The sequence below is a fragment of the Zonotrichia albicollis genome, chromosome 1 (genome assembly GCF_047830755.1).
Source record: "Zonotrichia albicollis isolate bZonAlb1 chromosome 1, bZonAlb1.hap1, whole genome shotgun sequence".
NCBI classification, from domain to species: Eukaryota; Metazoa; Chordata; class Aves; order Passeriformes; family Passerellidae; genus Zonotrichia; species Zonotrichia albicollis.
The window spans coordinates 21,522,569-21,545,408 of NC_133819.1; the positions used below are offsets into that span (position 1 = coordinate 21,522,569).

The following is a 22,840-nucleotide window of genomic DNA, read 5'->3' on the forward strand; positions in this document are numbered from 1 at the left end:
AACTTTCCAAGACTGTTTGTATTTAAATGCCTATCAGGCTTTTAACTAGCATAGTATAGAACTTTGGAAAAATGTGCAAATTGTTTTGTTGTTATTTTTAAGCTGGTTTGAGTGATGGGGAACAGGCAGCATATCTCAATCTTGGTTCTGCAGTGTGCAGTCTGGGCACACCCACACAGCTGCATCCTCATTTCCCAGAAATGCTTGTTAGCAGTCCTAGGAGCTGTCCCCCACAGAGCAGATCCCCCACTCTGAGAAGCATTCCACCCAGGGCAGTGTTTAAGCTGCCATCCTGTGTGCTGTGGTAAATGAGCTATGGCCATATTTACCTCAAATGGGAAAGTGATAACCATGAGCAGGGTGTAGGTTTGAAAGCTAAAGGGTGGTAATGTGCTGTAGCAGAACTTGGCCAAAGGATCAGGATTCCTCCATCACAGGCAATGTGCATTAGTAATGGTGTTATGCTGAAAAGCTGTGCAGCCACTGAACTTGTGATTCTGTTGTAGTAGCTTCAAGGAGTAAATGTCGAGGGTTTTGTGTTCTTATAATTTGGCAGAAATTAACTTCCCTTATATTAACGAAAATTATTGCTACCTCTTTGTTGCTTAAGCAGAAGGATTATTTATTTACATAGTGATAAATGGTAGGAGGAAAAGATTTAAGATCTTTTCTTCCATTAAAATATTTATCAGCAGTGCCATGACTCCACTTATTAACAGTTCATAAATTTAACATCACTTGGGTTGTTGAAGTTTTCATGATGGAAGGTGTGTTCATCTGTCTGCTCTTCACTAGGCTTAGATTTTTCTTTGTAAAAAATTTGGAAGAAAACATTTGTGACTGGTAATCCTTATTTAAAGGGACACTTCTTTTGGAGCAGTGTATGCAATAAAGAGAGGGAGCTGCTGAGACAGTACAGTTCAGAATTCCTTGGTAGAAGCAGTGTCATGGTCTTACTCCAGTCATCAACTAAGTACCACCCATCTGCTTCCTCCTCCCCAGCCTCCGTGGGATGGGGAGGAGAATCATAAAAAGCTAAAAACTCTGGGTTGTGATAAGAACAGTATAATAATTGAAATAAAGTAAAATTTTATAATAATAATAAGAAGAATGAGACTTACCAAAAAGAGTGGGAAGTAAAACCCAGTTAAAGCAAGTGATGCACAATACAATTGCTCATCCCTGAGCAGCAGTTGACCCCTGCCAGACAACTCCCCCGAGTTTATATACTGGCCATGACATTCTATGGTATGAAATTTCCTTTGGCTAGTCTTGGTCAACTGCCCTGGCTGTGCTCCCTCCCAGCTTCTCCTGAAACTTTGCACTGACAATGTATGGAAAACTGCAAAGTCCTTGACTGAGGGTAATCACTGCTCAGCAGCACCCACAGCATCAGTGTGTTATTGACATTATTACACCATCAGTGTGTTATTGACATTTTTGTCATTCTGAATCCAGAACATTGCCCTGTACCAGCAGCAGAGAGCAAAACAGCTGCATCCTGGCTGAAACCAGGACAGTCAGTCAAAGAAAGCTGTGGTATTCACTATGGTGAAACACAGTTTTAGGAGCAGAGGATGATGGTTATGGTGTTTCTGGGAGGGGAGAGCTCATCTGGAATTGTTTACCTGTAAAATAAGGTTAAAAACTGGGAAAGCAGAGTATAGTGTTTCAGGACTTGTCCTTGGCATAGCCATTCGGGGAAATGTGTGTCCAACTCTAGATCCATGCTTCAAGAAGAATGTTTAAAACTGTGGACTTTTATCTGGGGTGATTAAAAGATTGGAAAATGCAGTTTACAGGGAAAGACTTGGAATGGCTTAATTTATTTTGTTCATTAGCAAGAAAGTTCATGGGGTAATTTGATCATAGTCCATCAATACCCTCATAGAGAACAGGAAACGGGTAAGAGAGAATTCTTCTCTATAGCAGGCTTGTGTAAAAAGAAGATCAAGTGGCTGGAAATCGAACCTCTATAAATTTTGATGGGTAAAGAGGCACATTGTTTAACTGCCCTCATAATTATTTATTAGAACAGTGATGCTGTGGTGTGTTCTTCACACTGGACACTGTAAAATAAAACTGGAATTTTTCTATAACATGTTTTCAAGTTTTGGTACAGCTATTGAATCTGCAATAGCAATAATTAATTCAGGGAAGGCTGTAGTTATACAGGAATAAGGCTGGATCATCACTGTCATCCTTCTGGCCTTAAAAGCTGTGTCTTTCTGTCATTGTCATGCTGAGAAAGGATTTGCAGAAAAGCCCAAGGGAAGTTTAGAGGTTATATATTCGTTATAGTCTGGCACATATGGAAGAAGATGTTGGCATGGTTGATTGTATTGAGCTCCCCAGGGTGTCTAAATTATATTAGCTTTCTTCATACAAATTAAGTTATTGGAGTAAAGACAAATTTTGTAATTGTGTGGCCTTAGTGCTACTTGCACTAGGCTTTCTTACTTATGTTGCCTAATGTGTAGATCTGTTTTACATTTGGGCATTGGAAAGAAAATGCCCAGCTGTACTTGCAATAACATTATATGTAATTTTTTTAAATTATTTTTATGTTTATATATATCATTAAGACCATCTTTTAGATGGAAGTTGATTTCAGGGTGTTTCGTGTAGTTTTTTCTCCTTTCTCCTGTACTTCTCCCAAACACTAACATTTCTGACCTTTAAAAGGAGAATATATTTCTTAAAGCAGAAATAGTGTAGTATTCCTAGTGGTAGCTAACATCTATATGGTCTCTTGTATTAATTAATGTGTATTAATTAAGAGGAAATTCATAAAATTCCAGAAAATCAGGAGAGTTTGTGTTGTTCTTCTGTTGACTATTTCTGAGAATGCTTTTCCTCAGCTTGCATTTACTTCAGACTAGGATGAGTACTCTCCAGGTAGGGGATGCTGCCCAGTTATTACTAGTTATTAATAGTAACAAGTTATTGCCAAAAATAACCAGTCTGCATTAGTCTTCTCTTCTTCCATCTTTGAAAGCCACATGTGGACTGCAGGCAGTCGTGCTCCTTACTGTTTTCATAGCTGCAGGAGGCAGGTGGGCTCTGTGGCTAATTCCTTCCATATTTTGGGTCTTCTGGGACTGAAGAACTTGGCATGAAATGATATCCTGTTTTTACCCTGCAGAGATGTGTGTGCATACTGACACAGCCCCCTGCAAGGAGTGTCAGTACCCAATGGGAAGGGAGGTCCTTGCAGGTAGACTTCTTGCAGCAAATACCATTTATCTGTCCCCTTTCACACCACTGGTAGGATGACAGTAGTTCTGCTATAAATAGCACTTCCCTGGTGTAGGTGGTGCCTCAGTACATGCTGCATTTTAAAGCAAATTGTTCTGACTTAATCATCATACTTTGCCTTTCTGTATAACTTACGTAAGCATCTCAAAGTACTTTAAACTTAAATTTCATTGCAATATTCCTGAGGTAAGAAGTATAGCTGTTGCACAGAAAAAATAACTCAGCCAGACTGAGTTAGCATTTCAGTTCTCTTTATGTATTTCTTGTCTTTCTGTGGAGCTGGGAATTGCTTCATGTAAGGCATGAAACCCTGCTTTACACTGCACTCTGCAGTGCTTTGAGCTACCATGTGTGACGTGCAGGAGTCAAAGCATGGAACATTTTGTTTAGTTCAGTAGTTACTCTGGCAATTTAACTGTTTGGTTCAGAAAATGCATGTGGTTTCTGTCATGTATACAATATGATTTTAATAGTTTGGGTGGCCTGCTTTTGCAAAAACGTGAAGAAAGTAAGCGCTGTTGTTATTGGATTATGTTATAAGAATTTAAATATGTGCCACTTAAACCACTTCTCTCCCACAGTGTTCTCCTCACTGAGCCTTGGCCTTCTTCCTGAACGCTCAGCTACTCTGATGGTCTATGATGATGTAGTCCAGATAGTCTCAGGATTTCAAGGTATGCTGGCTTTGGGAAGTCAGAATTGAAATTTGAAGGACACTAAAGAAAAAGTCTGACAGCTTTCTGAACTCTGTCCTGTGAGTGAGACTCGTATTCTGTGGGGAGTTCTGAGTTCCCTGAGGAATGCTTCTCTGTGGGATTGTTTTACCAAATTAATAGCTGAATTCACCCCTGACTGCTGTGACTAGGGAATTCAAGTTACATGGTAATAAATGAGTTTGGACTTTATTGTGCCATTTGAGAGCTAGAGATTAAATTTCTTACACTATCTGTTGGATGTTTTTTCATCTAGCCTCATTTAACCATCCTTGAAGGAGACATTTTCTGGTGTTCTTAATGTCTGAGATTTTCTCTGGCTTTATTTTTGTTCTTGCTCCCTAGTGTGAATGACTTAGATGTTTAGGGCATAGAAAAACTGAAAATTTTTTGTATCTGCATTGTTGTATACCCTGTATAAATTTGCTTTTCCTATGAACTCCTTGTCAGGCTGCCTGCAAACCCAAGTCCTACACATTAAAACCCACCGTATTAGAAAAATACAGTTTAAATAACCTTTATGTAAGGCCAAACACAGATTTAAAGTAACTGTAGTATCAGTTAGAGAAACAGTGTTTTCTGAACTGCACAGTGAAGAATAAAATGTTCGTTTGACTTAGGGTCTGACATAAATTAGTCCAGCTGATGTGCTGGCTGAGGTAAGTCTGTTAATAAAAGAACAGGGGATTTTAAAGATGCTTTGAAGCAGAACATGGATGTATCCTTCCTCTGGGCACTCTTATTGTGCATAAATGGTGTCTTATTCACAATAAGTCTTATGCTTGCCATCATTTTAAACTCTACTGTATAGTTCATAAACAAGGAAATAGTGCCCTCAATAGTATTCCAAAATAACCTTGTTTTATCTGAGAGAATATAATACAATTATGCCTTCCTGACATATTTTTTAGTTAGAAGCCATCCGACACAATAGGCTTTTCATTAGTGATAGCACTAGATATGGCTGGAGCTGAAAATGCATTAAACAAATTAGGCAGCTGATGGAATGCTCAGAAGGAGCTGGAGAGAGCTGCTGTACATATATTCTGCAGTTTGAGAGCTGGACATTGTCTAATGGGGTGAATTAGATGGATGGTGAACTGTGTAAAAGACAAGGGATTCCATTAGGCAAGACATGAAACATTGTTTACCAACAGTATTCCATTGTCATGCTGTATTAAATACTCTTTTTATGCAAATGTGCTAATATTATGCAATTAACTGAAAAAGAAAAGTATTTTCATGTTCACAGCTTCCTTCAAAAAAAAAAAACAGGGGATCCTAAAGGACTAGAGAGACATTTAACAGCTGAGTGAGACTCATGCATATTTTCAACATAATCTTCCTTTCCTTCAGTGATTTGGTCCAATGTGTTAACAATATATGTGAATTAGAATAATTTAACTTCTTCTTCTGGGATAGCAGAAAAAAAGCATAAAGGAAGAAAGGGGTACCCGGAGTATGCTTAGGATTTGAACTTGCAGTCTTGCCCTGTAAAATCTATTTTATGGGTCCAGTCCTCCTTTCTTTTCTTGGGACTTCTCTTGTGATGAAGCCTAAAAGAAAGACAGCCTAGACATTGTTCCAGTATTTGAATGGAGCCTCTCTAGTCTCCATCCAAAATCCTTGTGACCTAGTTTTTCTCTGTTATTTCTCTAATTTACTTCCCAGTAACCTCACACTATTTCAAAAGAGCTGATCAGGAGTTACCTTAGTGCAAAAATGAGAGCAAACCAGAACTCATTAAACCAGGAACAGAGTGGGAACACTGGTGTTTGAAGCACCAGTCAAAGGGAAAGAAAGGCCTGTCTTGGTACACTAAGTTACCAATTGCATTTGAATAATTAATCAAGCAAGTGATGTATTATGCAGTTGAGAAGGTTGTCTGAGTTGATGCAGGCAGCTTCATTTTCAGGATGGCATTACAGTCCACTGTCAGTAATTGTGAGGGATGGGGCTTGCCAGCCCCTGGGTCACTGCAGTTATTTAATGTCAGCACAGTGATGGCAGGATTTCAGTGTGCACTGAATGGGAGCTGTGTGGGGACTCTGCCTCTGACCCATGAGCAATCAGAGCATGAACTGCTGCGACTTCAGATGTTACTGCACATGGATTAAACCTCAAATGCTGGTGTGGTGCCACATGTCACATAGGCAGGGTGACAAGAGGTGCCTCACAGGGACTCCTTGAGGTTACTTGCTCAGGAGTGTACTGGCAAACTGGAGGTGACAGCATTTAAATCTGGCCGATGTGTTGATGAGAGGCTGTTTGAAGAAGGTAAGATCAGTGCTCAACAGTCTTTACCTCACAGCACACATCATGTGGGAAGAGCTCATGTGCACATTTTACACTCGAATGTGTTTGGGTTTTGTAAGTAAAAACTGGATTTTATAATTAAAAAATAGGTATCTTCAATAATAGAAGCAATACTAATAACCCACTCCCAGTGATAAGTGATGACTTGTTGAAAAATTCTCTTAAGAGTTTGGTCAAGTTTTCTACCACTTCCAATTTCCTTAATAAATCTGTACCCAGACATATGCCCCAAAAGCCACTATGGCCTCTGATAAAGGAGAGCATTGGATTATCTTCCAGCAACGTGGTGACAGAAGGTGAAAGAAAGCCTTGGTAGCTGCTTCCCTCACAAGCCTTTCTCTGGAAGTTCTCAGTCTTCTGCTTGGAGTCTCTTGCCAGGTGTGGGAGACCCAACTGAGGAATTGAGGGGAGAGTCAGGGTGACTGGCAGGTTTTTGGTGAACATCAATATGGAAGAATTAGTTTTTCTTGGGTGTGAATTAGCTACTCTGCACTGATTTATTAAATGTCTGGGTATGCACTGTCACAGAGGAGGCTGTTTCTTCACCCTCAAACTTATAGCTGAGTTCATTATTGGGCAGGTTTTCTGCCAGGTTTTGGGCTCAGCCATAAGAACGCTTTGTGCTGCTTGTAGGACTGAAGGAACTGAGGTTGGCTTTCTGAGTCCTCCTTATCTAGGTAAAATTTGGCAGCTCATGGCTCTCTCAGTGCTAAAATACATCAGTTTTTTTTTAATAGAAAACCCATAAACTACTGTATTGCAGACTCAACAATAGTTACTTGGTTTCTAATTTTTGCTTAGTTTGTATCTTTGGAAATAAAACACCAGTTCTTGGCAACTTGGATAGTGCATCTTAACCAGAGATTTTACATTGAACTAGTGGTGATAATCCTAAGGCCAGTTTCTTTGTTGTGGGTATTTTTCCCTGTGTTTTTACTGTAGATATGTATATCCATGGGCTGCAGGAGCCCACTCAGCAGTGCAGTCAGAGGGTTCCAAAGTGCCTGAGCACATCAGTCCCTGAGGCACAGCAAACTGCTACTTGCACAGCACACAGGAGATAAATCCTGTCTGAGTTTGTTGCAGTCAATTAATTAATCTTTTATATAGTTTACCATTTAGGCTTAGAAATCAGATAAGGAAGTTTTTTTCCCATTTTCCCACACAGGTGTTTAATGACTATTTTAAACATTAAGGTTACTGCCAGTCTTGAGAGCCTGCTGTAAATACTAAAAGGCTCCAGAAATTAAAAAATAAAAGCAATTTAATAGCTTTTTCTTGCAGAGTTACCAAAGAAATGACAAATTAAACAACAATCAGCTCTTTGGAGGTGCTTACTCCTGTACACAGGCATTTTTCTTAGCCAAAACAACATTTTGTTCTGTTGAGTTTTGTCTTCTCACAGCTAGAACTCTTGCTGGAAAATTATGCAAGAAAGATTCCAGTCTCTAGGTTAATGACACTGGCAGTTACAAAGCTTAGGAGGAATCAAGCTCGTTATTCTTTCTCACAGTGAAGCTACATGCAACCTAAAAGTGCTGCCAGAGACTAATGGGGGAAAAGATGCAAAATTGTTTTGAGTTGACATCTTTGAATCACATAGTCCAATGTGAATTAAGAAGAAAACTGCTTGCCTCTTGATTTTGTGCTGTGTGGGAAGTGTTCTGTGTGTATTCAAAATGAGCTCTGGAGAATACAATAGCTTTTGATTTAAAAATTAATTTGCATGTTGTGCACACAAACTTGCAGATGGAGTCTTGCTGTGTGTTGCTAAATAGTATTAATGATGAGTATCCTTTGAAAAAGACTATTGACTTTATAATCTGGGATTTAAATGAGACATGGAATGCCATACTACATGAAACAGTCTTAAATCACGTTGCAGCAAAGACCCTTCAATTAACACCTAGGGAGCTTGAAAGAAATGCTAACACTGTACAAAGCAGAGAAAAAGAGAGAAATCTTACATGCCAAGTAATCTGGTTCTATTAAGATGTGTTCTTTGCATATGGGAAAATATGGAAAATCTTTTCACCCAAGGTTTGTCAAGTGAATCTTTTCGTCCAGTGATTTCAGTATTGACCAGTCTCAGTTCTAGAGTTAGTTTTCATGGCCAAAGCTTTGCAGAAGTTACATAACTTAACTGAGACTATAGGTAGAACTGTCTCTTAGAAAATAATTTTGAAAAGTATAAACTACTTTTATCTTGCTATTTCAGGGAAAAGAAAATTTGAACAAATATGGTGAACTGGATGCTTTCCTAAGCTTTTACATACACTACCTCTGAACTTACTTTTAGTTTCAGTTATACTAATTAAAAGAGGCATGCAATGGGAGTGGAGGAGGAACAACATAGCCAGGAAAGCTTCTGACAGTAGGTGCCTTCACAATTTTGCACTGGAATACCTGTGGAGAAATAATGGCAACTGCAAAATAAATGTGAAAATACTGTTTTTCCATCTTTCATAATAGCCTTCTGATGTCTCTCTCCTTCTCAAGCTACTGAAATTTATAATGAAAAAAAAGTAAAATTGCTTCCATGAATATGAACACCTAAATATTCTGCCCACCTTGGATATAAAGTAATTTTTAATATTTTTAGGTGCCCGGACTCAGCCACAAGTTCACTTTCAGAGAAGATCTGTGAAATTACCAGAGAACACTAGCTACAGTGATTTGACAGCATATCTGACTGCAGCCAGTTCACCCTGGGAAGTGGACAGTTTCCCTTATTTGCAGGGATTAGATGGAAATGGAACAGGTAACCCACTACTTTGCTTTTGCTCTGATTTCATATTGGTCCAGGGCTTGACTTTTGATCCTATAATTTTTTCCATTCCCCATTCCAGCAAACATTCTTTCAAATTTGGGTGACATGACATTTTAAACTGCCTTACCAATATGCTGTTCTAGTGAGCAAGAGGGCAAGGTCTCCTATGCCTTAAATGGGGCTACTGAATAGCAAAGATGAAAACTCCTTGGGAGATCAGAGAAGTTGGTCACACTTTTAGTTCAGAGCTGAGTGTCCAAATGCACTGCATGTGCACATAAAAGATGGAAATTAATGTGAAGGAACAAGAGAGAATTTAACCTGAAGATGCAATAAAATTCTTAATCTTTTTTTCTAAAAGTAAATAAAATGCCTACATACCAAGAATTTAGTACTGTGTTGTTTCAATGGCTTTGTGGATACTTTTGGATGTAGCCAAAATGTGCAAATTCGTCTAGCACCAAAGAGAAAACAATGAATATTCATAGTAGAAACACAATCACTGTTAAATTCAAAGTTGTAATACATTTTTATGACTGCAACTGCCTGCTAGTCTTTTTCCACTTTTCATTCAGTTTTGTGTGAAATAATTTTGTGTTTCATAGGAAAGAGAAGAATAGCAGAATAAAGAGCAGGAGCCTTCAAATTCTTAAAAGGCTGGTGTGAAAAGGAGAGTAATTTATTTTCTGTGCCTGTAATGGGTTAGAAAGATATCAGTGGCCATGCAGGGTAGCAAGAGAGATTCAGACTAGTGATTAGGAGAACCTTGCTGTGGTGAGGATAGTTTAGGCTGTAGAATTACTTGTTTGAGGTGCTGGACAGAGTTAGACAGTCACCTGTGAGGATGGCGGAGGCATAGCTGAGCCTGCTTTGAAGCAGCCTGAATATCCCCTTGAGGTCTCTCCCTGCTGTTTCTGAGGATGCATTTACTTGTGATGTGTTGATCTAAGTGTCTTTGAATGCTAGGTCATGTGTGTAAACGGTAGCTTGCTGGCTTCCCCCCTCCTCCCTTTGTACAAATCTGCACATCTCCTTTTCTATTACAACAAGATATGTGTCTGCAACCTTACTCCAATCCTTCTATCTGCTCCAGTGAGTACATCTTATCCTATCTCATCCTGCCTCCCTGTCATTTTCCTATTCTCATCTTCAACCTTCAGTTTTATCTCCTTTTCATACTCAGACATGATCAAAACCTCTTTATCTTTTTTAAAATTAAGGAATGCATTTGATCTCCCTCGTTTGTCTACTTCCTCATCCCCTTTTTATCTGTAAACCAACTGAACAAACTGCTGGCAATGTGTGTGAGATTCCTCTTTCCTAAGTACTCAGCAACCCAACTTCTCATTCTTGCATTTATTTAGTGATCACAGGTCTTGCCAAGGCTTCAGATGATCCCATCTCATGGGAACTGCACAAGCAGGGTATTGTCTTTCTCCTGTTTTACCTCCTAGCCCCCTATAAAGCAGATTAATGCAGCCTTAGGTTTTAGTCTTCTGTATTCTTGCATGACATAAACCTTTCTGCTTGAGCACAGGGACCCTGGATTTGATTTTTAGTTTTCAGGTAAAACTGTGATGTAAAAGACCAAAATGACTGGCAGAGAAATGGTGTTTAAGAGACTGAGAAAAGCCTTGTTTTCTGAATACTGTGGTATTCAATGTGGTATTCAATGTAAAACAGACTGCAAATACAATGGATTTTATTATGCAGTATAGTACAAGTGAAATGTCCTCTGTCTCTAGTAGAAGCCTCTCCTGATGTGGAAACATGAGACTTTAAAATCCTGAAATTGAATTAACATCCCTTTCTACATCTGCAAGTGACTTAGTGAAGACTTGGCCTGGAAAACTTTTGAAAGCATAAAAAATGAGGTCAACACCTGCTGGAGATTTTTTAATATTTTTGTTCTCAAGAGAAAAAGAATATTTACAAATTTTAGAATTCTAAAAAAACTTAGTATTGATTTGCATGGGAAATTTTGGAATTCTGCAGAATACTGTCTCTTCCCTCTGTCCCTTCTCTCTTTCCCCACAATTCCTTATCTGTTTTTCCACAGTTTATTTACATGTCTGTAGTATTTTGGTGAGGTCCTTCCATTTAGGTCCCTCAGTATTTGTCCAGAGTGGCTTTTATAGTAGTTTTAGCTAAAACCTTTTCTCTATGAGTTCAGCATTTTTCATAAAATCCCAACTGGGTGTTGAATTGTAATACAGAGCAGTGATAATTCATCGCATGAATCAGCATGTTGTAAACTTAAAAATTGGAAGAATTTCACTGCAAGTAGTGACAAGCCTCTATAGTGTTAGGTTATTGTTCATATTAATCACCAGTTAAAAAGCAGGTGATTGGGTTAACCCAACTAAACAAAACTTTCCATCATCTGCTTCAATGGACCAAGCTGGCTGATAACCATTACTCCTCTTGCTTTTTGTGGCTGCTTGTTTCTTTATAATGAGTCATGTCTGAACTGACAGTGAATTATATCTGATTCTTTTTAAAGCTCTTTACAGGTCACCAGATGTCAAAAGTGACAAGAAATAAATGAAAGCTGACATTTATCGAAATCCATTCCCATTTAATCTGTGTGTGTGCTTATCAGTTTTATAGCATGCAAGAGTTTTATAGGCATTGATTTTAATTTGCCTTCACAACAAAAAAGAGAAACATTTTATCTTTTTAATAAGCATTAACATACTGTACAAGGTGGCAAACTGGAAAATTATTTCTTCTTGCTAGAGGTCAGTGAATTTCAGAAATTTCTTCCTCTTCTAATATAAATTGTTCAGTCCAGTGCTCAGCAAAGTATTAATGCATCTTAATTAAAAATTGTGTTTCACCATCTGAATGCTTTTTCTGGGACTGAAAAGCAATTTTTACAGATATATGCTATATCAAGAGAGTAATAAAAAAATTCAAAACTTTCAATATATAAAAAGATGCAAAATATAAAACATTATTTAATACTTTATATGAATCTAAAATCTGAAGTTATACAATTTTTCATTTGGAATTTGTGTACACAAGAATATCATCAGGACACAGTACTTGGCAAGGGGAATTTCTCTAATACCAGCCTGAGAACATTAGTGGCCTAAGTCCTGGGGTCAGACATCAATCTGACAGTAGTTATAGGTGCATGGCAGAGGCAGTATAGTGAATGATCAGGAATAAAGAGACAACTTTTCCCTCACCAGTTGCTTTCTCTGTCTTGCTGTTTTATATTCAAAGTGTTAAGGAGGCAATATTGTTTATCATTGGAGTCTGTATTTACAGATGCATGGGTATGCTGGCAACCTTCCCCTACATCCTAGCTGAATTTTCAAAGCTTGTCTGTTTTTAATCTGCTAGCTCTGTGTGTCTCCTACCAGGCCACCTTCAGAGTACCTGCTTTCTCAATACTTTAATTCCTCTGTGAGGTCAGCATCTGCCCCTCTGTTCACAGTGAGGGCAGCATGTGTGTCACTTGTACATCAGCTGTGTCACAGTGACACTCACCTGGAAATCTGGGCAAAGTGTGCATCAGACTAGATGCTTTCATAATGAACCTCATGCAACATTACTTCTGGTTATTTTCCATTTCTTCAGTTTGACAGTCTTGCAAAATCCAAGGAATTTAAAATTCGACAAAGTTTTGTCACCTTTTTTCCCCTTTGCTTTATCACTTCCCAACCCATTTCCAGGTGATGTCTTTATTTGATGAGCTATTACTCAGAGACATCAAATTTAATAAAGGCCATTCCTCAAGATTTAACCAGAGTTATGAGAAATCATAAAGGTCTCAATGCTTTCCCACCATTCCCTCAAATATACTCATCCTGTTGAACACTGGATACCTGAGGAGACCCAAAGGCCATGTAGTGGCTGTGAATATGCCCTCACAGCAGTGTGCAGCCTAAGGCACCAGGCTTAGCCCCTTGCAAAACTGGAAGCTCCATCTCTTCCATTTTGAACTACTCTTGCTATTGCTTTGAGCTCCAGATCTCGGTTTTAAAATTCAAGAGGATTTTTTTCACCTGTATATATATATCTGTGATATTTATCCCTGTCATTGATTCATTTGGTTAAATCATTGAAGGGTTATAATGCTATTTATAATGTTATAAAGTTTCTAAAAAAGAAGTATGTTGTCATGAAGTAACATTCATTGGCATCCAGTTTAAACATAAAGAGTATATGCTAATAATCCATTTAGCATGGCTCTTTGCAATGAAAGGCCAAAGGAAATGCAACTTGGCATTCTTTAACGTGTGACTGATCATTTGTAAGGTGCCACTGGTTATTTTGGTGTTTGTTAGTTAACAATGTGGACATTTGAGGTCACAATAAAGACTTGTAATTTTTTTTTTTTTTTTTGTGCCATGAAACTGTGTTACTCATACAGGTTTATTTAAGATGAATTAACATGAAAAAATACATGCAGGAGATTTTTACACTGTAGTTTTTTTGTCTTCATATTTTTCCAAAATTAGGTGAAAAATAGACCATATACATTTTCCTTCAATTTTGTGGCTTGGGTTTGGTCTTTTTGGCAGGGGGAGGGTTGTTGGTTGGCTGGCTGGTTGGTTTAAAGTCCTTTTGCAAGGCAGGGAGGAAATTGCTGCTCCTATCCCTTGAGAATTACGTTGATGCAGTACTGTGGTGTGGAAGCACACGGGTGTCCCTTGAGCTGTGCACCTGCTGTAGTGACAGTGTTCATTCACTCTTTTGTCAGGAAACAGCACCAGGTACGACCTCACCCCTGTCACTGCCGTCAGCGTCCACCTCCTGAGCAGCGATGGCAGCCCCGTCCCCGTCAACGGCCCCATCTACGTAACAGTGCCTCTGCCAGCAAACAGCAACCTGAAACACAATGCACACGTCCCAGCATGGAGGTTTGACCAAAAATTTGGTAGGTAGCGTCTCTCCCTAGATGGCTTTTGTTTTCTGTCTAAAAGAAAAGACAATTTGTGGTATTCACATGCCCTCTGAACAGAGAGAAGCTGTGAGACAAGCAGAGAAGAAGGAAAACACAATTCTTGTCTTGCTTGCTGTGCCTGTGTTGTGCTAAAGTAGAATGCAATATGGAGATTGTTTACCCAAAGTGAGGATGTTTTGTTCCCTTGGCCTATCAGGGCCAAGAAGTGTGTGTGTGTCAGACTGTCACAGGACAGTCAGGAGAGAATCAGAGATGAGTGGGGTGTGAGCAGTGCTGAGCAAGAGTGAGTGCAGGGTGGATTGTTTAGATACAATGTACATAGTATGGTATAATAAAGTAATTCTTTAGCCATCTGATGGTGGAGTCAGATGCATCTTTCTCTCTCCCCTTTGTCCAAGTCGCCTTTGATTTACAATAACAATTGAGTTTTACTGATCAAGTAATATATGGTATATATGCAAATATACTTAGCATTGTGTGCCAATTTCAACCAAAAGTTTTTGTAAATGTACCGTTTTTCAATTAATAAATATTTTCTTTAAAAACGTGAGAGAACTGCAGTTCACCCACAGACTGAGAAGAAGAGAGACATATTCACTACAGCATTGAATTGGAAGTGTGTAGAAATGGAAACTTGCCTTATCTTTGCCAGCAGCCAGCTGTCTGACCTTGGGTCCCCCTCTTGGCTCAGGCTCTGTTTCCTGCCTGCCAGATAGGAAATATAGTACTGACTTCTTTTTAAATCACTTTGAGATTTTCTAATACTGTCAGGAAAATACGTGTAAATTATTTAAATTAATTTTTAAAAAGAAAAACTAATGAAATATTTTGAAAGGACAGAATGACTAATTAGTAAAATTTGTACAATGCACTCAAATTTTTGTATTACAGAATAGCATTTGCCATTGTGAACAGGAGTTTTTTCAGAAATACATGTTTTAGGCTCTTTTTAAAATTTATTTTCTTTATTTTGTTGCTGGCTGGTACACTGTACTGGCCTTCTTTACAGCTTCAGATTTTAAAGGGCAAAGGAATGCCTATGTCTTGTCTTGGTGATCCCCCTTCAGTTACTGTACTGTGCCCTCTGAAATATGTACCAGATGATTGCTAAGAAAAAGGAGAATGGAAGGTGAGAGAGGTAAATGCTGAGACAAAAAGGAGCCAGAAATATGGGTCTGTATGGACAATCAGGGGAGGTTTGTCCTGCAAGCAAATGTTTTGAGCCAGCTGATGATCACACCTAGAAGTAGAGGAACAGGCATGAAAGCAGCATGTTGGAGGAAGGGAGGAAGAGAGAGGTGAAGGGGGAAATAATGGTTTTGTTTATTACCTTCCTCTGTTTGTTGAAAAAAAAGGATGTATTTTCAAACAGCATGCCTATGAATCTTCTGTCAGAAGTTGCCTGTATTACAGGGTAAATCAGTATGTTTTAGTGAAGAGTAAATTTGAATATGATATAAAGTAGAATAGTAGAAAAAGATTGCAATGAATGGATTTGGCTTTTCCCTTAACTGTGGAAATTACACTTCTCTTATGCTGACCTGGCAATAAATTTCACTACATTTTTCCTGAAATTGAATCATTCTTATGGAAACTGTTTTGTTCTCCCTTGTTAAAAAAAAAAAAAAACAAAGCAGAGAAGATTAAGTTTACTTTCCCCATAAGAAGCAGTCCTTCCCCAGTCCTTCCTGTCAGCTGTGCTAGAGCTGCAGCCTGCCTCATTGCTAGTTACTCATTGAAGGTGAATGGTTCTGATTTTGATTATGTAGCTTTCTCATTTATGGCCAAATTTCCATGCCCCTGCAGTGAGGCCACAGAAGCTCTCTCTTAGTATGGCTTTTAATTTTGCATATAAAGAGCTAGTTACCCTATAGTGTGCAGCATATATATATTAGTATAAAGCAATATAAGTAGCTAATTAGTGTTGCAGGCTTGAGGCTCCCAATCTTGAGACAAGTCCAGCCTTGCTTGATTCATGACAAACTACAGGAGCACTTGTGTTATTGGGAGGAGAAGGCATGAGGACTGCTAAACAAAATGCATCTTTGTCAGGCCACTTAGCTTCACAAAGCTGTGGAGAGCAAGGTATTGAAGAGGATATGCTCAGGCTTCAGCTCACACTTCAGCTGAAGTAAGCATCTTTCTGTGCAGCCAAAGATGTTGAACAAAGATGCATTTTGAGCCCTGACTGCAGCATGCCAGTTCTATTAGAATTTTGGCCACATCCCAACCAATTTAGAGTAGCTTAATTTAATAAGTAGAGCAGCCACACTGTCTTGTGGAAGCTACTTTAACACCCTAAACTCTGTCAAAGTAGCCATAGGTAGCATGAACATGGTGCTATCCTGTCATTCCACATCCCTGTTTGTGCTTGGACAGTGAAGGGAGATGGATGGATGGATAACGACTGGGATGGCTCCATACTGGAGAAATCCTCAGCTGGCAGATAAGGATTGTTGTAACCCATTTGCACTGCCTGATCTGTGCCTTGTCAGGTCAAGACCTCTAGCTTTATTATTCTGATTTTGTCTTTCATTTCATGGCTGCTTTTTTCAGTGCTGGTTATGCTTTGGTCTCTCCTTAACAGATTTCCAGTGGGTTAAATTTTCATGCTTTTATCTGAACAGTGAGTAAATGCCACAGACAGAAAACTGTGACTCTTACCAGGCACTTACAGCACTTCTCTGTTGTGGGTTAGCAGTACAGGGGACACTTGTTCATGCAAGCCATTGCTTTTGTTTAGGGTCCATGAGGTTGCCATCATTACTGCATGGAATACAATTTCTGCTCTAAAAAGCAGAAGTACTTCTCACTTTTAGAGGATGTGGAGAAGTGACAGAAATACTACAGAGATATTTTAATTCTTAGTATCTCATACGTTTTGCTGAACTCATGATGAACTAATATGAACCCAGAGGCATCTGACTGGAAGTGCAGAGATTTTCGTAGTTTCCACAAAAATGAGGCATATTTGCATCTTATGGCAGCCAAAAATAACTAATGGCTTTTTAGGATGTTTACCATAAACAATCTGTATTTTCATGACCATGCTTTCTATCCTTGGGAGAGAAGCAGGAGAAGCAGCATAGTCTGCTTAAGGCTGAGAGTGGCTCCACTGACACTGATTAAACAAGCAGCCAGAAAACACAGGCTGACATCAAAACAAGACAATCTGCTGCATCTATTTCATACTGTTCCAAATGAGATTTTTCATTATGAAATAAACCTACTGCCTTGTGTGCACAGCAAGCAAATTAAAGCAATAATACCATTTTGAATAGTTAATAAAATGAAGATCAGCTGTCAATGCCCTGGAGGTGTTTGAGGGTAAGTGAATACACGTAACCTTGCTCTTGTGCTGGTCCACCACCATTTCCTGCAGCATTTCTGAGTGTTGGCAGTAATAAACACAGATGCATTGATGTTACAGAGACATTACATGCTGAAATGCAACTTAATCCCTCCATGCTGTGGACATGTCCACATCTTGTGTTTCACACTACCATGGGACAGTGGTTTTATTTCATGGTATGCACTTAAAAGCTTTGGACATAGAGACAGGGATTCTCATTTCTATAATCAAGAGTGCTCAGTGGGGTTTTCTGGGGTTTGGAGTTTTTTCCCCCTAACAAGTGCTGTGTTGGATTTCTCAAAATCTGAGGGGGCTGAAAAAATAATTTTGTCTTTATCCATAAACAGATGGTTGGGATCATGACTTCTTCTGTGTGTATTTGCCTTGATGTCAGTAGGATTTACAGCAGTATAATTAATCTCTCTATTTTTGGATACCAAATTTGTGTTCAAAACTTCTCTCTAGCCTTGTCCTCTTAAGTCAGAAATACCACAGATCCCAGTTGAAATGAAACTTTCTGCCTCCTGTGTCATCTCCAGCTCCCACCAGCTGGGCTGAATAACACAGCACTTGCTCAGCTGTATTCTCCTCAGCCCCCATTTAAATGGTTTATGTTTTATGTTAAGGTGTCTGGTTTTCATTGGATTCAGGGAGCAAAACTGTTAAGTCCAGCATTCTCCATTTTAAGTCCTCTGTTTCATTCCATGTGGTATGACAGCATTATGTTGCACCTAGACCTCTAGTTCCACATCTGGAGCTGTATGAAGGACTTCAAAATTCTACCAAATATTCCAGTGTGCATAATAAGAAAATGAGATTTGTTAATATGATGCAGCTGCTAGTTAATTATTCCCATCTAATAGTAGGAAAATATTTTCAACACTGTTTTCAGTTGTGTGGCAAAGGACTCTGGACTCAGTAGTGGAAGGGTTAATCCTTAGTCCTTTTGTTCATCCTCCTTAAAATATGTTATTTCTTGTGCACTACATGTAAATGAAGTTCAGAATACAGTGTCTCTGTTCTTCCTTCTCCCCAAACACTTGTTGTACATCTTGGACATGACCTTGTTGTCTTTCAATGACTGGCTTCTTTGCAGAGGAGGATGTTTCCCCAGTGCCTGAAATTTCAGCCATGAGTTCATGAAAAGTGATGGCAGAATATGGAGAAAAGTATCTTGGGGAACTCTTTGTAACTTCATAAAAAACAATGCTTTGTGTACTCCCCTCTTCTTGGTTGCTCCTTTCTGACTGCATTTAATGCCATAATAGATTTCTAAATGCATTAAAAAGTCTGGTACTTGTTTTTTCTGGGTAACGTTCTGCTGTCAGTGGTAAAATTTGCATTGATTTTTGTAGAACCAGAATTTCCAGATGTTCCTTCCTCAGCAAAATCAAGAGAATGTTTTCTGTGCTCAAAAGAAGTCATGAGGATATACTTATGTGTAAGCAGTATTGGTGCCTACTTAAACTTGACTGCAATTTCATAGAGGTGAACTCATGCTTGTTTTTTGTTCATAGTGTTTATAGGGAGAGAGCGACAGCTACTGTCAGGCAGAAAATGTAAGCAGATTACTGTACATCTACTGGTCCAGTTCACTGGGCATTGTTTGCAAATAAGATGATTTATTAAAATCTTGGATTTAAGCTTCCCATGTGGTAGCAGCGATAATCCACCCAAAGAAAATACTGTCTTTTAGTTTAAAAAGAAAACATTTCTTTTTGTTGTGAATTTGATCAATTTCTGACTCCCACCACATTCATAACCCTGTTTGACTGACAAAAAATAATAATTTAACAGAAACATTTGCAGCCTGTCACTTGATCTGACCCTGGGTGTGAGTTTGTACCTCTGACCTTGGAGAGATGGTCAGCATTTGGAGTGCAATGCAGCTGCACACATGGCTTGGGACTTCATACACTTCTCCATGAGTTGTAGAGGGTTTTCTGTGCATGAGAAATGGACATGCTCAGGAAATCACGTTCTCACCCCCAAAGGTTTGAGCTTGGTATAATCAGATCCAGAACATGTGGTTCTAGACCAGATTCAGTGGTGATATGGAGATTGGTTTGCAAAGGTGAAAATCACAGAAGTTAAAGGTTAAGCTATTTCTGTAGTTTAAAAAATCCTTGACTACTTGATTTTGACTTCCTTTTTAATCTCAACTGGAAAGCTTAAATTATTCTTAAAGACTGAATACACTAAAGAATACAGGTTCTTGACTAACTGCTCTCAAAGACTTTCATATTTTGTATGTTGCCATAGAAATGGCAGCTACCAAACCCAGCTTTTTACCATGTACAGTGTTGACATAATAGGTGCAGATATCATTTCAGAATATCAGACAGAGCTCAGCATTGAAAGGGAAAGAAGCTCTTCCTCTGATGCTTCACAATGTAGCTCACTGAGGTATGTTCTCATGATTCCTCTGGAGAGAATCATAGGAGACAGCTGTGCTTATTTATTAGTGTGTATTTTCAAAATGGATGTTGTGGATTACATATATGAGAGGGCATTAATGGATTGTTTAATCCTCTGCCACCTTGTACACCATTTGAGCTGCATTTATAGCAAAGCAGATGAGGTATGGCAGGAAGGCGATTCTTCAGGGAACATTGAAGGAATCACATTGGTGCCAAAGTACAGTGATCTTTGTGCAAATAATCTGCTAATATGTAGGCAAGGAAATAAAACTGGAAACAGATCCCTGGCTTCTGGGAGCAGGTTTTAATAATGTAGTGTCATGTAGACAGCCCTATAGCTCCACCTATAGAAGCCATGGCAGGAAAAGGTGGGAAGAGGCAGGCATCAAAGCTTCTGAAATGGAGAAAACCTTTGTGCTTATGCAACTGCCTCAGTTGAAGAAGACCTGGTGGGAATCCAGGCAGGAGTGGGTAGTGCTGGGATGGGGCTGGAGGGGCTGAGGACCTGGGAACCCCTCCCTCTGCAGACTTGCAATGTTAGATCAAATCCCAGTGTGCCTCTGCTTCCACTTCCAGTTTGAAAAATAGAAACAGAATGTGTGTGTGATGTGAAGCTGAAGGAAGGAAAAGGCATGCAGTGTTTTGTGCATGTGCATTTATTTATTACATGTTCTAATAATTTTGTCAGTAACTGACTGGATATGATTAATAACGTGGTAAAGCAAATTCTAAAGGCAGTATCTTTCATGTATACCAGTAACTAGGGATGGTGGTCCAACAGGCATAACTAAGCTTTTCTTTTTGAAATACAATTATTAACCAGTAATTATGGATGGAAGTCATTTCTTTAATAAGTAATTTCTGTTCTGGCATTCTGGAAGGAAATACTGAGGGGACCAAAGCAATGTGAGCAGTTCTGTGTACAATGTGCCCTGCCTTCTGCCCAGATATAATTAAGATTATTAAATAATGAAAACTGGTGTGTTCTTTTGTTAAACACTTGACAGGTGATTTGAGGGGAAAAATGAGAAGAGATGGAAAAACCCACAGAGCTTCTCAGGCACAAACAATAAATTGAACTCGTTGATTTCCTTCCCAAAATCTTCAAGGTAGAATGGTAAAAGCATTTCCCTTTTAGTTAACAAAATAATGGTGGTGCTGCTAGAACAGGAGCAGGATTTAGCCCTGGAAGGGTTGTGTAACAAATTCTGTAAGAGTGGAAGAATAATGAGAGTACTGGGCTCTCAGAGCAGGGACGTTTATTTTTTGATGTTGCCTAGCAACCCTGAAAACAAAATTGTAATATTAACTTAAATACTATGAATTTTTAAACCCATGTGTATTGGGGGAAGGTAAGGAGAAGAGTAAGCTCCACCAATATTCAGGAAGGAATTTTCAACTTCCATTTCAGGCTTCTAGCTTTTTAGAAAATGAACAAAAGTAAAACCAAAAATCCCGTCCCTCTCAAGTAAAACTTCCCCTCCTGATGCAGATTAGAGGTGATTTTCAGTTGGAAGAAGAAATCTGATAAGCAGCTTTCAACTGGTAGAATGAAAAGCTACAATTTATGTATGTCATAACATGCTTTAGGAAGTTCTTTTCACAAACTTGCCCTTGATTAACTCTTCATAATAACACTGCCATTTGCAGTGTCTAAATCAATTACTTCTAGAAGCACTTTTAGTATGTTTTGAATATCCTTTGCTGTCCTACACTGTCTGATAACAACCTTCCTCATTCCTTTTGACACATAGATCTCTGTTCAGCCACGAATCTCTGCCTAAGCAGGGCAATCTTACGAGACATTGTAGACAGCACAAAAGTGATCCATGCTGAAAGAGAAGCACTTCTCATTAAGGAATATTTATTTAAAACATCTATGCTATTAAGCAGTACAGTTAAAAGTACCTTTCTTTTCTTTCCAAAGTGCTTTTTTCCAGGGAAGATCATCTTGTGACTAAAAATAAACTCATATTATTTGGGATTATGTTTAATTTTGTTTCTTACTAATTAAATCCTCTTATTTGTCAAAGCTCTTGGATGGAAATAATTCATGTTGTAAATCACACAGCTTTGGTTTCCTGCTTGAGTGGGATTGAATGATCATATTGCCAGTTAAAAGAAACAAAATGAAAAGCAAACAGTATTTGATCAATGGAAGAATTTCTACCAAAAACTCACATGTAAAAGTAATTTATGGAACTAAACCACCATAGCTACCATATATTTAAACACAATATTTAGGCTTTATGACTGTCCTTGGGGGAGGCTGCTGGCTGCAGCACACCCATCTGACAGTCATTTAATAGAACTATTTTGGTCAGTCATAGAAAGAAAGTACAGTCAGTGTCAGCAGAAGTCCCTGCAGCAGTGGTGATCTGGAAGGCTCTGAGATGGTCAGCTTGGAAAGTTAAACCTGAAGCAAGCAGCATTATGCATCCCCCCAGAGAGCCAGGTTCTGTGCTGGGGTGGCAGCAAGAGAACTCCCCTCGCAGGCAGATCACAGGAGGGGAGGTTGTTCTTCTCCGTGGCTGTAGCAAGAGTCCCATGCACCTCTCCCTGGGGCAGAGGGTGCTGTGGGGCACTCCTGCCTCACCAAGGCCAGTGGGAAGTTTGCCATTTGCTGAGCTGGAGCAGCAGGGGATTGTCAGCATGCACTGTCACACACGTGGAAGCCAGAGGGAGTCATACAATTCCCTGGATTTCACTACAGAAATCAATTTAAAATAATAAAGCCTACCTTTAAAATATGGAAGCAATGTCTTACTCAGAGGCATCGTGTCCATTCGTGCTCCTGCCAGCAAGCTGTCACATGGAGTAGTTGATGGGCTTGAAGACAACAGGACATCTCTTTTCTGGGCAAACCAGCCACACCTGCAGTGACCTGCCTGTGCAGGGGGATTGTCTGGAATAGCTGTTCTTCAATGGCTTCTCTGCAATTGCTGCCACCTGGGCACTCTCCTTGCTGAACGTGCCATTTTTCAGTCTGTTTTAGAACTATACCAAATTAAATTACAAAAAGTTTAATGCTGAATGTGTCTTGAAATAGGGATTTAATGTGCAAACCATTTTTTGTTAAATTTGTTCAGTGGA

At 39.0% G+C, this 22,840-nt stretch overlaps 1 protein-coding gene across 2 annotated transcripts in view; it reads left to right on the forward strand.

The window, feature by feature from the left end:
• FAM171A1 (family with sequence similarity 171 member A1) overlaps positions 1-22,840 on the forward strand; it is an 87,570-nt gene that overhangs the window by 52,540 nt on the left and 12,190 nt on the right. For both annotated transcript variants that reach the window (XM_005480286.4, XM_074535500.1), the window contains exons 4-6: positions 3,840-3,932; positions 8,890-9,048; positions 13,772-13,948. In XM_005480286.4, coding sequence (XP_005480343.1) covers positions 3,840-3,932; positions 8,890-9,048; positions 13,772-13,948 — 429 coding nt within the window. The remainder of the gene's footprint in view (positions 1-3,839; positions 3,933-8,889; positions 9,049-13,771; positions 13,949-22,840) is intronic.